Below are 21621 nucleotides of genomic sequence, written 5' to 3'. Positions count from 1 at the left end.
CTGGTTCTGGGTATGCTCAAAACCATCATTTCCATCTCAGCAGAATAGAGATCTGATGACTAAAGGTGACTTTCCTCTTGATATACATTGAAGTTAAGGGGTTTGCATGTTTTCTCTGTCCCTTACTTTACTTGAAAAATAGTGAGGAATTAGCAGGTTTTGAGATGGGATAGTTCTCTTCCCTGTCTTGGTCCTGATCTTATCTCTTGCATGAGGGAATGTGACAGCAGGGCCTCATTTAGAGATTAAATAAAGAGTGTTTCTAGGAGAGAGACCGTTCCCTGACATAGTGCTGTCTAGGTCATTTAGGCACCTTTGGAAGTACCTTAAATTGTGCCCTTGTACACAATTTTGGGCCTACCAACAATCGGTAGAGTATGAGAACCAGCATGATATAGTAGTGCTGGACTGGGTTTCAGGACATGGGGTTCTAGTCCCCAGTGAAGCTCGCTGGGTGACTTTGGGCCAATCACTGACTCTCAGCCTGAGCTAACTCATAGGGTTCCTGCAAGGATAAAGTAGGGAGGAGGACAATAATAAAAGATGCCTTGGGTTGCTTGCAAGAGGAACAAGGGGACGGGGTGCAAATGTAACACAAGAACAATAAATGGAAGCACGGGATAATATCTTTGCCACGTTTCGTTGTCCTATCACAAGCTGTACTTGAAATGAATGCCCCTTCGAAACTTTATACTGAGCTATTGGCTGGTGTGCAGAATAAATAAAGCAGTAAAATGATAAAATAGGATCTGCATTATGGGTGATAAGTACCTAAAGAAAGTCCTGGCAAGGTGCTGGGTTTTTGCTTTATTGATTATTTGTTCATTTGACTGCTTTGCTGATTCTGGCACTGCTCAGTGGGAAATGCTGTTTATGTGCTCTCAGCAGGAAGTATTTGGGGGTATGTAAATAGGATGCCTCTTCTCCTTTGAATGTATGTATAATAGATTAGGTTGGGTTTTGCAGTGCAAACAGGTCTGTTGTATTGAGAATATGAATAATGTTAGTTTCCATAATTGCTAACATCTGGCTTCTCATAAATCTGTTAAATTGCACGGAAGTAGAATTAGAGTCTGTGTCGTGAGTAAGGCAATTATGTGGAAGTTTGTCAGCAATATGGCCCTATACTCATTTGTGAATCCTTTTAGTTTTGAACAGTGCAATCTACTCCTCTAATCTCTTTTTAACCCACCCTGCATATTATACATGCTATAAGTGAAGCTTTAACTCAACTTAGCCTTAACTTAGTTGAGAGAAAACATTTTTACATTTTATTAATGCAAAAACACTGAAGGACAGTTTTGATGATGATTACTGTTTTTAGCCTAACATGCAAATACATTACTGGAAAATAAGTGAGAGCAAGATTTAAAGGAAACCAATGTGTCTTTGCCTTTAAAAACCATAAATTATCTATAAATTTATTCATGGCCTTAATTTTGTTACTATTATATAGTTTTCCTGTTTATAGTTCCCTTGCACCAGAAACACAGTATGACATGAGATTTGATTTTAAGTCATAGGGCTGCCTTTCTATTGCCTAGGGTTTTTTTCCAAGTTACATGTTTTATTGAATGGAAAATAGAAAAGTAATGGAGTTAAAGAATTTGCACATGGATGTACCTTTAAAATATTTCCAGGGACAGCTTCTCAGTGACTAATGGGAGCAATATTGTAAACTAAGGCTCACACTAGCCATTAAGTAGAGTTCCATGGTGGATGTTTGAGCTTTAAACCCGAAGCACCTGGGACAAACTGCACTGGAACGGAAGAAAGACAGGTGGAAAGGAATTGCTTAATCTCTTGTGCTCCTTCATTTTTCAACCCCAAATGGACCTCTCCAAGTGGCTTTTTTAATGGCAGAGGTACAAGAGAGGGAAAAGGAAAATCTTACTAATTCATGGCTAGAGAAGCATTTGCAACAGAAGAGAAAGGTCAGCCGTATTATTGATGCCAGGTGTTGAAAACTAGTGCGTTCTGTTGCATTCTAGTGGAAGACGCAGCAAATGAGTTCTGCTTCTGTGACTTGTAATGCTGTATTTCATATGCACATTAATACAGAGTATGCCTGTACACATGGGCTGGGCAACATGTTGCCTTTCAGATGTTTAGATCTATAAATCCCATCATCCTTCACTGTGCTGGCTAGGGCTGATAGGAGTTGTAGGCCAATATTTGGGAGAGCTACAAACTGCTTACCTGTGTTGCACATGGTCTTAAATTTCATTGATATGCAAATCTTTGTGCTGCACTATGATATGCTAAAGTAATTTTTCAGTGAATATATAAAATAGGCAGCCTAATTGTGTCATTTGCATGGCAGCTAGCAATAAGTATGTGCAAAGGGAGCTCTTGTATTATGCTGAGAAAACACACCTCTTTTTCATATGGTATTTAATTAGGGTTGCCACCTCTCTGAGTAAGTGAACCAGTAATTTTCATTTGCTTGCTTAGTTTAAAATTTATAGATGCAAATTTTAGGATGCTCATTGATTATCCCTGAGACTAAGCTAAATGAAATGGTGAGGTAAAAAACAGACACAATAAAGGGGAGAGAGACTGTGAAGCCTCTGAATTCCCAAACACAGTGACTCTATTTTTGCTAGTTTGCAACTGGCAGGTGCATATATGTGCATTTCTAAGGGCTCAACTGCAATTCCATCTTCTAGGCAGCTTCTAGGAAAGCATCTTCCTGTGCTTTACTTAATTTTCATTACTGCTGTTGGTATAAGTTGTCCTTTCTCTGCTAGAAAAGATGGGCAAATGAGTGTTCAAACAGACGTGTGTTTTTTTGCTTGGTGCTCTGGCTGATCTCTTCAGTAAGGAAAGAACTCAGAATATCAGTTCTGCTTCATGACTTATCACTCCTTCCAAGAGAGAGTGCATTTCCTCAATTGGCCCAGAAAACACACCAACTCGGGAAGCTGTAAACAGAGCTGCGGTTACAAAATTGTGCTAGTAAGTGCCTCTTGTCACAAGAGCAAGGACCACTCCACTAATGATCTATAATTGGATCCACAGTAATTCATCTGTACCACTTGGATAAGAGCACAAAATAGGCATTAGAAAAAAATTCTTCTATGGAATTGGTAGGGTTAAAATGTGTGCTCTGTTCCTGTTTTATATGCTCACCTAAATTTTGCCAAATCCAAACATTAGGGGATTGTCTTCTTTCTGGAAACAATAGACAAGCAGACACAGAAATCACACACAGTGTTTTATTTCACCTTTAGTAAAGGCTTGTTCATGTGCTATGCTGTCTCTTTTGTGAAGTTAACTGTGCAAATGATCTGCCTGTGTGAGCTGTGTGACATTGGAGAATGGAACTCACAAAAGATCACAGAACTCATTCTCTGAAGAGGCATTTTTTGTTCTGGGACATCCTCCTCTCACAGAATCGGATCCTTGAGGATTTCTCCCCTCCGGTGTCACATCACTTACCACACAGAAACTATTTACACAAGTGACTAAATGCACTACAAAGCAAGCAGGTATGTGTGTTAAATGTTCACTCTAGTGGTTTAACTATCTGAGCAGTACGGCCCTGCAGGAAGTTCCTGAAAATAGCATGACTCTGTGGGATAGAATAACCTAACCCTCCCTTCACACTTTTAAAGCTAACTCTGTTAAGGCCAAATTCCCTGTACTTTCTTGTTTTACTAGTCTTGGGAGTATCATGTTTCATTTCCACCAACCCCTAAACAGAACTGAGGAGATTTTTCTCCACAAAGTATGTTGACTTCTTTTATTGTTGTTGTTTTGTTCCCTCACACGAGAAAGCCCTTCAGTTGCCATTAGCATGGGTCTCACTTTGCCCATGTAAAATGTACTGGTTTCTTTGCTGTTCTGGTCTAGATCGCGCTTAGTACAGTTTAAGTAAGAATACTTTACTCCTCCTTGCTGTTTAACACACACACACACACACACACACACACACACACACACACACACACTTTTTTTTTTTTTTTTTGCTTACATATAATACTCCTTTGCAGAGGACAGTTTGTGGTCTAATGCAGGGATTCTCTATTTGAAGGACTGTTCGTATTCCTCACTATGAGGAGATGTACAGCATTCTTATTTAAATTATAGTAATCATTTCTAAATGAGAATATCTGTCATGCACACCTGTTTTGCTAAACTCCATTGTCCTCTCTTTTTGTAATGCATTTCCTTTTTTATTTATTCTTTTCTGTGTTGGTGTGTAAGTGGGCAACTTAGTCCCTGTTAGATGTATCAGCTCTTAACCATAAAGCATCCAGGCAGTACTGTAATCAGTTGCTGGACTGTGTTTAAAGCTATTTCTCATTTCCTTGACCATTTCTCTTCAAGCAAAGTATCTGGATGTAGAAACAGTGCAGGCTTTACTTTTACCAGTTTCCATTAACTATTTGCTTTTGCAAGGAACAACAGATTAGATTTGCTGACATCCAATAAACCTTCTGTATTGTGCAGATATTGATGAATGTGCCTTAAGGACTCACACCTGTTGGAATGACTCAGCTTGTGTGAACCTGGCAGGAGGGTTTGATTGCCTCTGTCCCTCTGGACCGTCTTGTTCTGGTGACTGCCCGCATGAAGGAGGCTTGAAACGGAATGGCCAGGTGTGGACACTGAAGAAAGACCGATGCTCTGTTTGCTCCTGTAAAGTAAGTTCTTCTCTGATTTGCTTTGGGTGGTATTGTATGATATTTGCTGTATCAATACACTGAGTTGCCCTTTTGCTTACATATTATTTTTGCAAAACAGTCTGTAAGACAAGAACCAACTCCACTTCAGGTATAAGGTTTTATCTTTCAAAAAACAAATAAGCAAACAGAAGCACTCTCTCTTTCTGGAGGGTTGAAATCTAGATGAAAAGGCATCTGGCTTGTTCATCTTCACTTGGTCGCTTAGCACAGGGCTGTGTAGATCCTAGAATTGGAGGTAATCTGTTTTCTTTTCCACTAGATGCATTAACTGCAGCCAGGCACAAAATGGTGACTTGGGATGGAACAGTGAGACAAGGTGCCTGTGAACACATGCTCAGCCTAGGAATTTATTTTTAGTACAAGAATTGGTACTTGCAGACATATCTATTCTTGTTTATCATTCTACAGGCTTTCTTGATTTCAGGAGCCTAAAACATGATATGTTTGTGTGTGTGTGTGTGCGCGCGCGCGTGCGTGTAGCATTGGTCTCAGCTGTCTTGCACCCAGACATACTCCAGTGCTAAGTGATTGAAAATGATGTTAAAAAAGAGGAAGCTACTGTCAGCTGCATCAAAACACAATGTGGAATCAAAGCAGGTCAAACAAAGGCATCTAGAAGCTGAGGAGAGAATTTGATGAGGAAATAGAGACAAACTCTGTCGAACTGATGTTCCACATTTGCTATTGTACAACAGAGGTGGGCAACGTTTTGGCTACGGCCCCTCATGGAAAGTGCTTTGGGGGAGCATCCTTTGTCTGTCTGTCTGTCTGTCTGTCTATTCCATTAAGTCACTGCTCATTCTCTCTTTTGTCTCACTGCTGCACATGCAGCCATGCACCTCTTCACATGCTTTCATCTCTGAGAGGAACCTTAATCATGCCCCACTCTCTCAATCTTTCTCCGTTTGCCACCTTTTCCTCTCTTTCCCACTGTCTCTCCCTGCCCCACTGCATGCCCATCCTCATGCCTTCTCCTTCCATTCACAGTCCTCCCATTCACACATTTCCTTCATTCACATTTCTGTGCTGTATGTTTTTGTTTTTTTCCGATTTATATCCTGCCTTTTTCCTACAAAGGGCTCAAGGCAGCTTACATCATTCTTCTCCTCCATCTTATCCCCACAACAACCCTGTGAGGTAGGCTGGGCTGCGAGTCTGTGACTGGCCCAAAGTCACTCAAGAGGGGGGACTAGAACCCAGATCTCCTGAGTCCCAGTCCCATGCTCTTAACCACTACACCACACTGGCTCTCTGATTTTTAATGTTTTAGCTAATTTAAATTAAATTTACCATCATTTTAATGTTGTTTTGTTTTTATGATATTTGTATTGTACTGTTTTATATATTGTTATAAACTGCCCAGGGGCTTTCTGCTATGGAGCAATAGAGGAATGAAATCAATAATAAGAATAAGAGTAAGCTAATTGAGTTTGCAGCAAGCTATTGGAGACAATCAGAAAACAATACTTTCCCCATTAGCTCACCTTCCCTTATTATCAGGTTCCTCTTCCTCAAAGCTGGGCAATGTTTGATAAGCTTAGGTTCAGGAACTGCCCAGTGGCCGACGAAGGACAACTTTATTGGGTTCAGACAACACCATAATCCAAACTCAATGATTGAATATGGATTGCCATTGAATTATGGGTTGTTGTCAGGTGACTCGTGTTTCAGTGGGGCTCCTCATCCACCACAACTTTTCTTTTGAGTGTTATACGAGCTATTCATGGTGCTCCATGTTGAACCCACTTTGGGGATGATGTTCAGGACCCTGGATAGCTCCCGTAAAGCTAAAAAGGGGCACTGCAGTGGCTATGAAGCCCAACTGAGAAAGAAGTCAGCAACCTGTCCTGCTTGTGGTTGAACCATTGGCCCTGTTGTCTGAGCCCAGATGAAACCACACACCTTCTTTCATTTTCTTCACTCTCATTTTAATGCGCATAACTGTTCAAGTTCAAAGTTTTGCACAACTGGAATGCAGATAAATTGTGAATGAGTGCACAAGGTCAAGAGTCCTAAACTTAGCTGGAAATACAGACAAGGATAGGGGGAGGGTCTGCATGGGTCATTTTTTATGTAAGCCGTCCTGAGGCTATGCGATGGGATGCATACAAATGCTCTAAATAAATAAATTTCCACCAGCATTGCCATGCCTGACTCACTGGTGTGTCACATGAAGCTTACGCTGACATCAAATCCATCATATCCTGGATTTCTTCAGACCGGTTATATCATGGCTTTTTTACACATCACATTTCTTCCAAGCTATTTATATTAAGTAAGACTATTCCAGGTGTGTGCTAAAGATGCAGTACTGCATTGGGTAGAGGAGTAGCTATTTTACTTGGCTGAAGTGGAGTGGCACTGCGAAAGGAAGTAGGCTAATCCAAACAGTAGTTATTCTGAGGAGTAGATATACCTGACCAGCCATCAGTCATTTTCAAACCTCCCTTGCCTTCCTCTCACATAGCCATACTGTCTAACTTGTCTGCTGACCTAAAGAATCAATGTAATATTTCATGGAGGAACAGGGAAGAGAGCTTGCTATTTCCTCTTAAAGATGTGCATACCCGTGTGCTAGCATCTCTCCGTGTTCCATGAGTTTTAATATCGCTCCTGCTTTTGCTGTTGGATAAGTGTTGCATTATTCGGAATTCTTGCGAATGTAATTTTTTGTGGCCTGACCTTTAATTTTAGAGGAATGAATGAAATACAGTGGTACCCTAATTAGCTACAGTAGCTCTCTGTGAGTTATCCTTTCCAGGGAACATACAAGCTTTCATGTTTTCCCAGCATTTCAAGGTCATAAGGAGCTATTTAAAAAACTATGCCCAGAACAAAATACACTGTTATAGGGCTCAGCAGTTTATTGCTAGTTGACCAGGACTATTTGTTAGAATGTATTTAATATTTATTATATTTATATTTATATCCTGCCCTTTTCCTTTCAAGGAACTCAAGGCACCTTACCCATTTCTCCTTTGCCTCTGACCCTTATCCTCACAACAACCCTGTGAGGTAGGATGGGCTGACTGGCCCAAAGTCACTCAGTGAGCCTCACGGCCAAGGAGGGACCAGATCCCAGATGTCCTGAATCCCTAACCACCACACCACAGTGGCTCTCTAGTTTTCTAACAACCACCTCCAGTAAATATGTTTGGGTTTTCTGCAGTGCCTTGGTTGAACTGGAGGCTGGTATTTTTTACAGAGAACGAAGTCTGACTCTCAAAGAGGTGCCATTGAATGAAATCTCCATTTGTGGACATCACAGGCAAGAGCCTAATTGTTTGATACTGCTCCAAGTAGGCAGCACGTGCCATGGTTAATGATAGCCAGTTTTGGCATAGGACTGGGCCATTTAGCGGTAGTACTGTTTATTATGTTTATAGAAAAATGAAAGGCAAGGCATTACTGCACCAGATGTAATATTGCAGCTAATCCTCCTGTAAACATACTAATATTTTTCCCATGAATGGGGACAAAATTTACTAAAACATTAACATTCTAAAGCTTAATTAGTTGAGTGCTTTCATTACAAACGTTGCCTGAAGATTTCCTCTGTTTTCTCCATGTCCATCCCTCAAGCCTTTTGAGAATTATTACATGATTGGATGTCTTGGAAGAAGAAGTCTTGGTCTTTAATCCTGTTTTGTTGTTGTGGTTTCATTAATAAAACAGTCCAGCTGGGCTGATGCTATGGAATCCAGTGTTCAAAAACAATATTCTGTATTTCCTGGAAAAGGAAGATTTACAAGAAATGAATTATTTTAAAGTGGGTGAAGACATTTAAAGGACTTAAGTAGTGCTAGGCTTCAAATTTGGCTCAGTCATTCCAACCTATTTGGACACTTTTGGTGTGTTTAAATAATCATACAGTTGGGGAGGGGTCTAGCAGGCCAGCAGGTCCAACTTCCTGCTTAGTGCAGGACTGATCACCCATCCAGATTTCAAGCTGGCATGGCCCTGCTTAGCTTCCAAGAACAGGCAGGCTTGGTCACTTAATGGCAAATCAGAAAGCCAGTGTGGTATAGTAGTTAAGAGCACCGGACTGAGACTCAGGTGATCTGACTTTTCGTCCCCACTCAGCCATGGAGCCAACTGGGTGACTTTCAGGCAGACAGAGACTCTCAGCCCAACCTACCTCACAAGATTATTGCTGGGGAGATAAGATGGAGAGCAGGATGGAAATAATGATGCATGCTGCTCTAAGTTCTTTATAAGAAAAGGCAGAATATAAATCTAATAAATAAATGTAGGGTATAAATTCCTAAATAAATAGAATCAGTCTCTGTTTCCAGACTTTGGTATCATCACAATGTTTGGCTTCTTTTCAAAAATAAATAATTATGTAATAAAAAATAAAGTCTCATATACACCATGATGCTAATAAAAGATTAAAGTATGTGGATGCTTTTATTGATTCTTGTACTCATTTATTCATTTTTTTACTTATTACCCTTTAATATATGCTTTCAAAGATTATATTATTTTGCCATGTTGTATCTATTCATGTCCATGGATGATCTATCACCTTTGAAGCTATTTTTTTCTGTTCTGATATTTGGATAGTCTTTTCTTCTCTTGTCCCATTTATGATTAGGGTTAGTGTTGGGGACCCCTTTTTAAAACAGTGCTTATCACCATTTTAAACATTGAAAAGACCCTTCTTAAGCTTTTCCTTAATTTAACCTCCTGATTATTCCTATATATTAGAGATCCTCAAGCCACTGAGTAAAGGCAGCATTATATTTGTGCCTTCCTTCTTCTGCAATTAAATAAATTCCATGAAAAGTGCAAAGGGGGTGGTCATATAACCATGCAGGATGGTGCTAGCAGCAGAGATTGTGGTCATTGTGGTTCTTTTGCTCTTCTTTTAGAAGCTGAAAGAAAGCAGATTCCCCACTTGTTCATTCTGTGCACAGGGTGAAAGGATTATTTAGAAATTGCTGAGGTTATTTTAGAGATGGATATTTGACACTCCAAAGCAACAAGAGACTTTGGATAGTGTAAAAGGTTACATATTTGTGACACACAAATATTGGGGTCAAATTGATCTCTGCAAAGTGCAAAGAGAACAGGTCTGTATACATAACATAAAATATGATGAGAGTAAGGCAGGTATCATTGCAAGGAAGTCCACTACTGAGTTAGAAAGATAAACGTCTTATTAAGTCCAAATAACAGGAACACCCTAGATATGCACTGGCTTGTACAATATATTGAATTTGCCTGATATTGTTTTATAATACATTTTGGATTTTTACAACACTTAATTTTTTTTTACAAAGGTAAAAAAGTATTCAGTCTAATTCTGTAGGGAGCGACAAGGGGAATAAGCATTCAACAATGTTTAGGCATTGAAACACAACTAAGCATCTGATGGAAGAATGAAGAGATTTTGAGAAAAGCATAAATTCTTTTTCAGGGATGAGAGGTTTCACCTTATTTGCATTCCTTTATGGTTCCATGAACTTCCTCTGCCCTAAACTCATCTTGCATTCTGGACTCACTAGGAGATTTTTCCACTTTTCTAGAATCAGGACATTCAGCAGATGCTTCAGCTTTTGTTTCTTCATTTAATCTACATTGTCCCCACCACAACCTTGATGTAACTGGTAGACAGGCAAGCACATTATAAAGGACTGTGGAAAGGCTGTCTTGATGTGATTGTAGATATTTGCAGTCTTCAGGCATTCTGTCAGGTACCTACCTGAACACTTGAGTGTGGACTGGGCCGTTTTGGGCAGCTTGTCCCCTGATGTCTCACACATCGCATAGCATGGTCCGCCCCAGGTGTCAGAGCAAACGATGCAGAACTTGGGGGTCCTGCTTGAATAGAAGCCTCCCACCCTGAAGGAACATGTCTCCCTACTGCACAGGATGCACTGATTTCTGGAAGAGAAGCCAAATGGCATATGTCATACTCGGGGCAAAGCTTTGCAGTTCAGTCCTGTCCCCACTCATGTGTTCAGCTAAATGCATTACAGAGTGCTTGAACAGGGCACTAACTGCATTAAGATGGCTCTTTTGACCTGTTTTACAGATGCAAATTACGTGTGCCATTTGCAAAATACCAGAACAAAGCATAGGGGTATATCGTATCAGTTGTTCCACAGTAAGCTCAGTTATTGTAATGTTTATGCTATCCATGCATATGAACTTCAGGAGGATGCTGCAGAAAGCAGTCTTCATTAAGTCATACCCATGGTTGTATCAAAATAGCTTTTTTTCCAGTGTTTTATCAGATAGAGGAACTGAAGAAAGGGAAAACCTCTGTAAATATGGGATATGCATTTGCTTTGGAATGCACAGGAAACTGAACTGAACCTGCTCCTTCATTTCAATGTTCATTTCTCTTGCAAGGAGTTCACAGAACATTTATTTATTTAGTAAACTTCTAGGCCGCCCCATTCGCCAAAGCCTCGGGACAGCTTACAACAATAAATAAATACATATAATCATATAAAAACAATATAATTGGACATTACAAGGGAAAGGCCCTTCTCCGGGAACCCTCCGTGAAAGAAATTAGGAGGGTAGGTACTCGGAAGAGGGCTTTCTCTGTGGCGGCGCCCAATCTATGGAATGCGCTCCCCAGAGAGGTCCGCCTGGCGCCGTCACTATTTGTTTTTCGGCACCAGGCGAAGACCTTTTTATTTAAGCGTCATTTTAATTGTTAATAGTATTTGCTTATTTTATCTGGCCAGGGCGACTTATATTGTTACTTATTTTATATTGTTACTTATTTTATATTGTTATTTTTTGTATTTTAACTTTATGTTGTGAGCCGCCCCGAGGCTTCGGCGAATGGGGCAGCATAGAAGTTTTAATAAATAAATAAAATAAAATATTGTTTTTTCCCAGAAAGCCCTGATGCAACAATGCTTGGAATGCTGAAGTCCTGTCTCCCAACTGTCCCAGAATAATGCTACATCAGAGGATTTGTGAGATGGAAATATGACAGGCACCAGAACTAACTGCTTCTATGTGTGCCGTTGCTACAGAAGTGGGATGATAGAACTCCAGACTCCTTGTCCCCCTCCCTGCCCATTTTATCATTCTTTGAGGTCAATTTCCTAGCCTTAGACAAGCAGCCAGGACAGATCTTTCTGATCAAAGAGGGGTGAGGCAGATTAGAGGGCAGATTCCCAGCACCAAGCTTGGAGCTCTCTCTCTCTGACCTTGAATCTGGAAATCCAAATTACCCTATGGCTACCTAGATAGTATATTATTATTATTATTATTATTATTATTATTATTATTATTATTATTATTACTACTACTACTACTACTACATTTCTATGCTGCCCCTTGCCAAAGGACCACTCTTCTCAAGGCTTAAAGGTTAAAGCCAATACCTTGAATTGGGTTGGAAAACAATAATCAGTGCAGATCTTTCAGTATCAGGATGATGATATCATGAAAATGAACCTGATTACCATATTTTGCACCAGCATTTTGCTTCTGAACACTCTTCAAGGGTAGTTTCACCTAGTGTGCAATGCACAGCCAATACTTCTTTCTTGTTTACCTACAGCTGGAACCTCTAGCAGGGAGCTCATGGCCACCTTTTTTGGTGTTCACTGGATTCCCTGTATTTTCATCTCAGTTGGTGTTTAACTAGGAGGATGATATAAGCAAGGGGAAATTTTGCCCTCCGGCACTCTCTTTTATTCGAATCCAGAGTGCTTCAGAGCTCAGTTCCTATCACTATTTGTACTGAGGCTCTTGGGCAGGTTATTTCCTTTTGGTCCTACCAGTTGCCTAATGGGAGATGAGTGTTTTGTGACTGGCCAGTCTAGCATGTCAGCCAGTTTATGACAGCCATTTTGTGATTATCCACAGCACTCACGAAAATTCTGAATGTTCTCACCAAGCTGAAGAGTTAGGGACCCCTCTCCTACAGGGACACCTTGGATATGGTATAGAAACCAATCTGCTGCCCAATATGGAGTCCCCTCTCCTGCCCTTTACTGTAGCATCAAAACTTGGCAACCCTATTCTTAAATGCACTTGGGTTTCCTTCTTGAATTGTTGAGCGAATGAATGATCCAGTTCCTTTTCAAGAAAAATTTCTCATTAGTATTCTTGATTTCAGTTTTATGCTCAGCATGTAAAAGCACTAAAATTGTTTATTCACCTATAATAACAGGTAGAGTTTCCAGCACAATAATCCCTATAATTATCATTCCCACAATTTAAATAAACTCATTTTCTCTTTTTCATCAAACCAATACATACAGTCCTTTTTTTTTTTTTTTTTACATTTGACAACAATCTTGATAGTTTAGTTAACAGGATTCTAATTTAATCTGTAGCGATTCAAATGTGTTAAATCCTATGCAAGCAGTAAATATTTAGCATTTGTGAAAGAATTTAACTTCAAAGAAGTTAAAAAATAATAAAATGTGCTTTCAAATCAGAGGACACAATCTAGCCAAAGTGAAGAACTTTTGATCCCATTGATTTCAGTGGGAGAAGAACATAAAACTGTTCCCAGAGGTATTAGCTTGGTGATATTTGTTCACCTAGTGTTTTCATCTAATAAACTTCAGGTCATGTAGAAAAAATCCTATATATTTAGGTGAAGGAATGATAATTTTCCCATTCTCTGTGAAATTTGTCTGACAGTTTAAATGTTAAAGTATAGTACATTCCTGTTCAACTAATGGGACCATCTGTTCAGCTGTAATGTATGAAAAGTATTTTCTCTACAACTGCATGATTATTTAAAAAAAATGCTAAGAAAAGCCTTCCTTGGTAATGGGTAATAGAAACCCATTACCCTTATAATGAAAAATAGAAACATTTCAATATTCAGCAAACAACAAAGAACCTATTTGAAAAGGGGCAATAGTTTCTCTCATTTCTGGAGGAAAAAAATACTGAAAAGGTTCTGTTCATACAACATTTTCTTAATACCATGTCTCCATGATTTCAAAGGTATAAGTACATTTCTTGGGAGCATGAGCCTTCCTTGTAATGTGGAAGGAAGCTCAACCTTCATTGGGTGCAATTTGCAATATAGTAGGGACACAATCTGATGGTTGATTATTCAGGATCCCAGCTCCGACATGTGCAGGCTACAGTGCTAAAACTCTGTGGCCCCGGTCCCCATCCTGCTCTGTCACAGCTAGTCTCTCTTGCAGGTCACAAATTGGCATGAGAGAGGAAGAGAGAGCCTGCTGGGTGCTGGAGGATCTGCGCAGGAAAGGAGGCAGTGGCTGAGTCTTATGCCATACCCAGACAGCACCTGGCCTCTGTGTTCCTTCACCCAGATGGCCAAAAAAGGGCAACTGCCATGCCTCACTCCATGCTTTGGAGGCCCACAAGCCTCTGGGGCTTACAACTTGAGGCTGGTGGTTGTTTGTGTGCCCTAAGCTAGCTCAAATGAAACGTGGCATTGATATTGGGTGGAAAGCTTGAAGCTGGAAAAAGGACAACATACACAACAATGATTGACAGAGAAAACCTTTGGAACTGAAATAATCTTTTTCTTTGATGTCTGTGAAGGTTTATGCACTACTGAATGGCTGTGCTGTCTGATAGTTTCTGCAGCAAGTTAAATGACCCAAGAACAGTTTGGTATTGAACCCATACCTAGACTTTCGGCTTGTCTCTCCCCTGATGAGCCAGAGTAACAATCCTAGAACAAACCGAAGGCTTTCTCTGTGGCTTATTGGTAGAGGAGAAACAAGTCAGAGGTGGAGTTTTCCCTCCTCACATTTTAAGAAATGCTTTGGATGTTATGCTGCGTTAAGTGCAGATAGAGATATATTACATACATGTGTTGTGACAGTTAGAGTCTTGGACTGGGACCTGAGCACAGGGATGTGTGAGGAATCCAGTTTGTGTGGGAAATCTGCTGGATTCCCTGGCTCCCGTTTGCTTTGCAGCAGCTACAGCCTCAAGTTCCTGTGAGAGCACACAGGGTTCGCTGGGAGCTTGCCAGCCATCAGACCTCGTGCATCGTGCAAACATTGCCATTCCTGCGTGCTTGCTCCTGCTGGCCTGCAGCAACAAGTGCAGGCGGCTGGCTGCTGGGAACGGCGGCTGGCCTGCTCCCTTGCTGTGCACCTTTTCCATGCACACTGCCATCACTGGGTGACGCTGAGCCAGTCACCAACTCCTAGCCTAACCTACCTCACAGGGTTGTTGTGAGGAGGAAGGTTATGGAAGCCACCTGGTGTTCCTTGAAGGAAAGAAAAAGGAAAACTATAAACATGATAAGTAATATAGGCCACCCCAGAACCAGTGGCATCAAAATAGCATATCCTCAAAAACTAGCAGTTAGATCTCGTTAGAATTCATGTGGCCATTGGACACTGTCAGTGTCCTTGATAGCACTCAATGTGTCCCATATGAATTACATATTAATAAAGCTGATACTCATTAACTAGGTAAGAAAAGCTCATCAATCTACTGATTATTTAGATAATTGCAAACTGTCTACTGGTAGTGCAATCACATTTTAATGTAGGAAAGTGAAGAAAAGCACAGGAATGCTTTTGAGAAGTTCTTGCTTCTTTAAGTCATACTATTACAGACAGAGTAATTGCTCAGGGTTATCTCCAGAGACGCTCCATGGTGTGTGGAAGCTCTTTGCTGTTTTCCACCTCATACTGGAGCCATGCTGAGAAAGTGAAATTAAAGCCAAAGATGATTCACAGGGACTTCTGCAGCCTTTCTCCTAGCAGCAGCATGAGAATTGCCATAGAACCTATTTTTATAGAACTGCATCACTTCTTATGTTAGTGGTGCTTCTTCTGTTCTTTGCAGCTCCTATGTGAAAGCAGGGTGTGAATTTCTGAAAAATGGCTATTATGTTTTAGAATCAGTTCTATTTGTGAAACTCGCAATATTAACATTGAGACTGTGAAGGAGGTCCTGTTAATCCATTGCTACGCATGACTCAATTTGCAGAATCCTGGCAATAATGGCATTTGCCTAACTCTAGATTTCTTTTTCTTGCAGGATGGCAAGATATTCTGTCGACGGACTGCTTGTGATTGTCAGAATCCCAGTGTGGATTTCTTCTGTTGCCCAGAATGTGATACCAGAGTAACCAGTCAGTGTTTAGACCAAAATGGACACAAGCTGTACCGAAGTGGTGACAATTGGACCTATAGCTGCCAACAGTGCCGCTGCCTGGTATGAAAATTCACACAAATTGTACAGAGCGCCAAGAACAGTAAATGGTGATGGTGATCGACCCATATTCAAAAGTCAGGAAGGCATATTATTAACATTGTTTCTCTTCTTATTTGTTAATTATTACATTTTCATACACCCTGGCAACTGAATTTTATGACATAACATGCCAAAGTAATTTAAAAACTCCCTGGCTTGATCAACCGGTGTTTGACTGGGAAAGTACTATGTATTGCACCAGTACGTCAATAGTAAGGCTGGTATGAATTGATACAGTGGGGTTATTTATCCTAGTGGAAATGCAGGATAGTTTGGAGTTTTTTCCAGGGCTACACAAACAGAATTGCTTGGAAGCAAAGAGCATGATCCAGCCGAGACTAGGTACACATATAGCACACACTTGTACATGTCTACTGAGAAATATCCTATTGAGTTCAATAGGGCTTATTTCCTGTTCAAGGAACGTACAATTGTGGCCTTTGATTTTAGTGGGAAAAAGTGTCGTGGTCGTCATCTTGCATTTCTATACCGCCTGTGGCCAAAGCTCTCTGGATGGTTTGCAACAACAGTCATAGAATCATACACTCACATCACCCATCTAGATTCTAATCAGGCCTGACCTTGCCTAGCTTCCCAGATCAGACAGAATCAGGCACTTCAGGATATACTTGTAGGGAAGCTTAAGCAATTAACCATATGCTTAATTGTACAATTGGATCAGCAGAAATGTTTAACTTCAGCTGGATTGTGAGCAAGAACATTTATCATTCCTATCATTTTTTTCTTAAACAAAATTATTTTCCTTGATCCAGTTTGGATCTGATGCTACACCATGGATTAGCATGTGATGCATATGCACTGGTAGCAAAGTAAGCATTTCCTTCTAATCAAGTTTCTCATGTTTAAACTAGGACAACTCTGGCTAGTTAACGATCCAGGACCATACAAGATACTTTGATCCTGGATAGTTTGAACAAACCATACTTTAAATTAACCAGTGTTCTTCCCAGTTTGGGCTCAAGGAGAAACCCAGGCTAGCTTAAAACAGGAAGCAAAAGCTTCTGGTCTCTTCCACACAAGTATGGCGAAAGAGAAGACAATATGGGATCCAGGTTCACTGCTGTAGGGTTCTACCTAGTACTACATAATGAAAATGAGAAAAAGGCCGCTTTATTATTTTGCAAATGTGATGCAGGATTTTGTTATGGTTCATTTTTATGTTGAACTTTGACATATCTGAAAGTTTGTAGCTTCTTACAGTTATCCTGTATAACAGTCTGTGCACACACTCAGATATACCTTTTTAGAAAGAATGCTGGCTTGTTTCCAGGTTCATTGTAACAGTGAACAGGGATAGAAGGCGCCGGCTGAATGGCTTGGTATTTGGAGGCAGCCATCAGAGAGGTAAACTTAAGGTGGTCTCCACCTTAAGGTGCTACTGGTCCTGTATTTTGGGGCTGGTTCGAACTGTTAGCTGGGCAACAACAGTCTTTGCATGAGGGGTTGGGCATACAGCCGTGAAGTGCAATTGTAATATGTATGAAAGCCTGATTTGTGAAATATTTTTGTAAGAAGAAAGATTTTGGGTTTAAGGTAGGCATCATATGGACTGGGAAGCTGTATGTTCCTATTTTTTTCCATCATTTGAACAGTTACTCCTGGAGTAAGTCTCCAAACTGAGTAAACAAATTGGTGCCTTCCAGAAGTTTTGGGCCAACACTCTGATCAGTCCAAGGTATTGTGAGTAATAGTCAGAAATTATGGGAGTTGTGGCCCATGAGTAGCCCATTCCTGATCTAAAATGAGTTCAGAAGTATTGCCAATACACTTTCTGGTCACAACATTAAGGTAATTTTATGTTATAGTTGTAATTTGTAAATGAAGTGGAAAAAAATACTAAAAACACTCTCTTGAAATGCTAGGACCTGAAAGGACAGCTAAAGGGCAATGAAAGGCATCATTTTTTCATTTTAGAACTAGAATTTGTCAAGTTTCAGTACAAACATGGACTGCAAAAATAAGTGCACAGTATTTTCCCATAACATAAGTGTAGCATCTTCAAAATGTTCTCCATTTTGATTTTGTCATCACGGGAAGTAAAAAACTTAATTCACCTATATTTTGCTTCTCCACGTCTGTCACTTACTATTCTAAACAGTTCACAAAAGAAGCAGTTAGAGTCCTGAATTAAGACTCTCAGGATCCATGTAATGAAAGAATTAATTTCTTCAACTCACAGACTGCAGTCATGTTAAGGCTATCAAAAGCAGATCTACCTACACACACACTCCTACCTTTGGGGCAATTTTTGCATACCACATTGTGATAAGAGTAAAATATTCTACATATTAAAACTGGCAGCAACAAAACAAGAGGCTACATGTTAAAAGCCTGCCAAAATAAATGTGTCCCTGTTCCTTCAAGAGGCGTGAAACCCATCCAAGACATGTTGAACAACCTTCCCTTGATCACCACTAATGAAGAGTATGTTTCCCTTGCCTAGTTTTCCTTGTGCTTTTAATTGTATGAAGCTGTAATAAGGCTCTTGCCCAGGCTGAAAGTGCTGCCATGAATTATTTACCAGTGTCTCCTTAGATGTCAGTTACAGTATGATTTCCATGAGTTAACTACTGTGTTACTATCTCTTAGTGTTTGTAAACTAGCATTTAGCCTTAAGAGGGTAAATAGCCAGGGGCAGCACTAGAGTATTGATGTGATAATGTGGTTCATAGGTTCCCTATTTTAAAAATGAGTCTTTGCATAGGCTAGGAAATTGCTTAAGTAGGGTTGAAGATGCACTCTTGCTTAATAGAGCTGTGCGTACAGAATGAAAATGTTCTCCCAAGGCAAGTCGTGGTCATGGTCTAGATTTACCTGATGGTTTCCGGATTGAGCAGCTGCCTCTACATCCAGATTCATTGGCTGCATGTCTGCATTTCTCAACTGGAACTGTGCACAAGGTTCTCAGCTTGCTCCAAATACACATTTTGGGATCTATGTGGTCCACTTCAGCACGGCTTCGTTTAAATGCTGGCCCACCTTTCTCTCGTTTCTGTGATGCAGATGGAAATGTACTTTCCAGATTTACATGGGAGGGACAACATTTGGCCCTCCACATATTTGCCTACAGTGCCCATAAGCCATAACCAGCACAGCCAATGCTGAAGGCCAAAGCATCTTTAAAGCCACATATTCTAAATGATACTAATTGCAGATGATACTAATTACAGACAGCACTTGGCTGTATACAACTATGTTTGGATTTGGTCCAACAAGTTCTGCCCCTGAACTTCCATTTACTGTATTTCTCCCAGTACTGTTTTAGGAATTGGTCAGGTGAAAGTAATAATGGACTGTTAGTGGACAAAGGTAAGGAGATAGGTAAAAGTAATGCTTCAGGATACATTTGATCAGGAACCAGCCCTATACATGGCTCATTGCAAGAGTTCCTTTTATGTCAATTGTGTTTGTACGGGAAATTGCATGTTAAAATTCTTTGAGTGCAAATGTCTCTTTGTGAGTGTAACAGTCAATTTTGAATATGCTGTTGTGTAACTTGGCAATCCTGCTAAACTATCTGCTTGAATTCCTTTCCACAAGTGTGCAAGTGTTCCATAAAATAATCGATGGTGCTCATTAGCTTCTTGTCTGTGTCCACCATGCATGCAATGATCACAAAGCAGGGGTTCAGACCAGTCCTACCAGTGTCCATGTGCTGAGAAGGACATATGAAAGGGGGTGCCTATGATGTGCTTCATGTGATCCGGGGGTACAAGTCTCGTCTGCATAGGCACTCTTTTCATGTATCCTAGTTAACACACAGGCATTGGCAGAGCACTCAGTACTGCCCCCCCCCCCCACATAGGATTGTTACATTTATGACAAGAGCTACAAACAATAGAGATATAAAAGGCTGCTTACAAGAGGCTGAAGGGTAGCCTTATGCCTGCAAAGCATTATACTTTCCTCAATTATTTGGATCATGACCTCAATCATTTCCCTGATACCTATCAGGTGAGGATAACAGTCTCCTTAATAGGTCAACTATTCAGAAGTTGATCAAAGAATCAGCTGCTGTTGATGTTTTATTTGTTTGATAGATGAATACTAATTTGGCTTACCATCTCTTGGATCTCCTTCTGTTTTTGCAGGAAGGGGAAGTGGATTGTTGGCCTCTTGCATGCCCAACTCTGAACTGTGACTACACGGCAATATCCGAAGGAGAATGTTGCCCTCGCTGTGTCAGTGACCCTTGTTTGGCTGATAATGTTACTTACGATATTAGAAAAACCTGTCTAGATAGCTATGGAATAACACGGCTCAGTGGCTCTGTATGGACAATGCTTGGATCCCCTTGTACAACCTGCAAATGCAAGGTATTTGTATTAAAAGGTGGCGGGGTGAGTTCTGCAGCATTTGCATGCAGGACTTGGAGTCTTTCCCAAGGTAGTTTGCTCTTAGCTTTCACCAACAGCAGTGAGGTACAACAGCAGAATGAAAATGCAGTAGCAAAATTATGCAATTTGTCATAATGATAATTATGTGATTATTATCCAGGGAGTCTGAACCAGAACTACTCAGCAGCTTTCTACAACTTTAAAATATTCTTTAAAGCCCAGCAGGTATTTCTTAATATGCATGTTTGACAGTGATGTTAATAACTAGTAAACATTCTAGTCATTTATAAATATGTATTTCCAAAAAAATAGCCTGCCTCTGAAGCAGAGGAATTGCAGTAATACAAATAGCAGAATATCGCACATTTAGTTTACACTATTTAGAATCTCTTATGCAACCTGTGACATTTTCTTAGAAGCACTGGCAAAAACCTGAGATTAACGGGAGGAGCAAGATCAATTTCACCGATATATCCAGAAAACCACAAGGAGTAAAATGTTTAATTTTGTGAAATTCACAGCTTGTGGACAGGAAGCTTTCCAGTGCAGAGTTGATCACTCTCTCTCTCTGTGTATATATATATATATATTCTAAATCAGGGAAGTCCTACAGATTCCAAAAAAGCCTAATTGTGGGTCCAGCAGGCTGCCTCTGTGCATCATTGAGATGTGTTGGCACACCGAGCCTGGCCAATTAAACAGATTGTGCTAATAGTACTCAAGGGCTCCAGGCCTCATATGGCACACTTGCGATGTCTGTCATCGTGTTATGATACTGCCCTATTCTGAACCTTTAAGGTATTCTATCCTATGCAATTATTTCTGGCATAGAGCAGAATCCAGTGGTGGGAGTTTTTGATATCAAGATTGACGTCCTTTTTTTAAAAAGAAGTCTTGGCATGAATTCATTTTGCCTTCGCTCCATACATTGTAGGTTTCAGAAATATTACACTGACTTTGGCTTCATGTAAAAGGCTAGGCCTTTTATTTATAATTATGGGGAAAAAGAAAGTATACCAAAATACAGCGGTACCTCAGCTCACGAACGCCTCACAAACAACCAAATCGGGTCGCAAACAGAAATTTGATAAAAATTTTGCCACAGGCCACGAACTCTGCATCAGGTGACAATCACAATCACACCCCCCTTCCCTGCCCAAGTGTACCATGATCGTGCCCATCTATGGTCGTGATCGCGGTCACGCTCATGCAGGGAAGACAGGCGTGATCGCGGGTGTGCTGTGGGGGTGGGGAGAGGTGGCCGCAATCTTTGTTGTTGTTCTTTGTCACTTTGTTCCACATTTTTGGATTAAAAAAAAATGGTTACAGAATGGATTAACCTTATTTACACTGAACCTTATGGGGAAATTTGACTTGGCTCATGA

General features: G+C 40.4%; 1 protein-coding gene across 1 annotated transcript in view; it reads left to right on the top strand.

Moving 5' to 3' along the window:
- Window positions 1–21621, top strand: part of NELL1 (neural EGFL like 1) — a 521924-nt gene that overhangs the window by 498289 nt on the left and 2014 nt on the right. The window contains exons 17-19 of the mRNA XM_044426038.1: window positions 4456–4649; window positions 15663–15839; window positions 19991–20215. Coding sequence (XP_044281973.1) covers window positions 4456–4649; window positions 15663–15839; window positions 19991–20215 — 596 coding nt within the window. The remainder of the gene's footprint in view (window positions 1–4455; window positions 4650–15662; window positions 15840–19990; window positions 20216–21621) is intronic.

The sequence above is a fragment of the Varanus komodoensis genome, unplaced genomic scaffold (genome assembly GCF_004798865.1).
Source record: "Varanus komodoensis strain SLA01 unplaced genomic scaffold, ASM479886v1 scaffold16, whole genome shotgun sequence".
NCBI classification, from domain to species: Eukaryota; Metazoa; Chordata; class Lepidosauria; order Squamata; family Varanidae; genus Varanus; species Varanus komodoensis.
The sequence above is the reverse complement of the archived record's forward strand: the minus strand, read 5'-3'. Positions and strand labels throughout refer to the sequence as shown.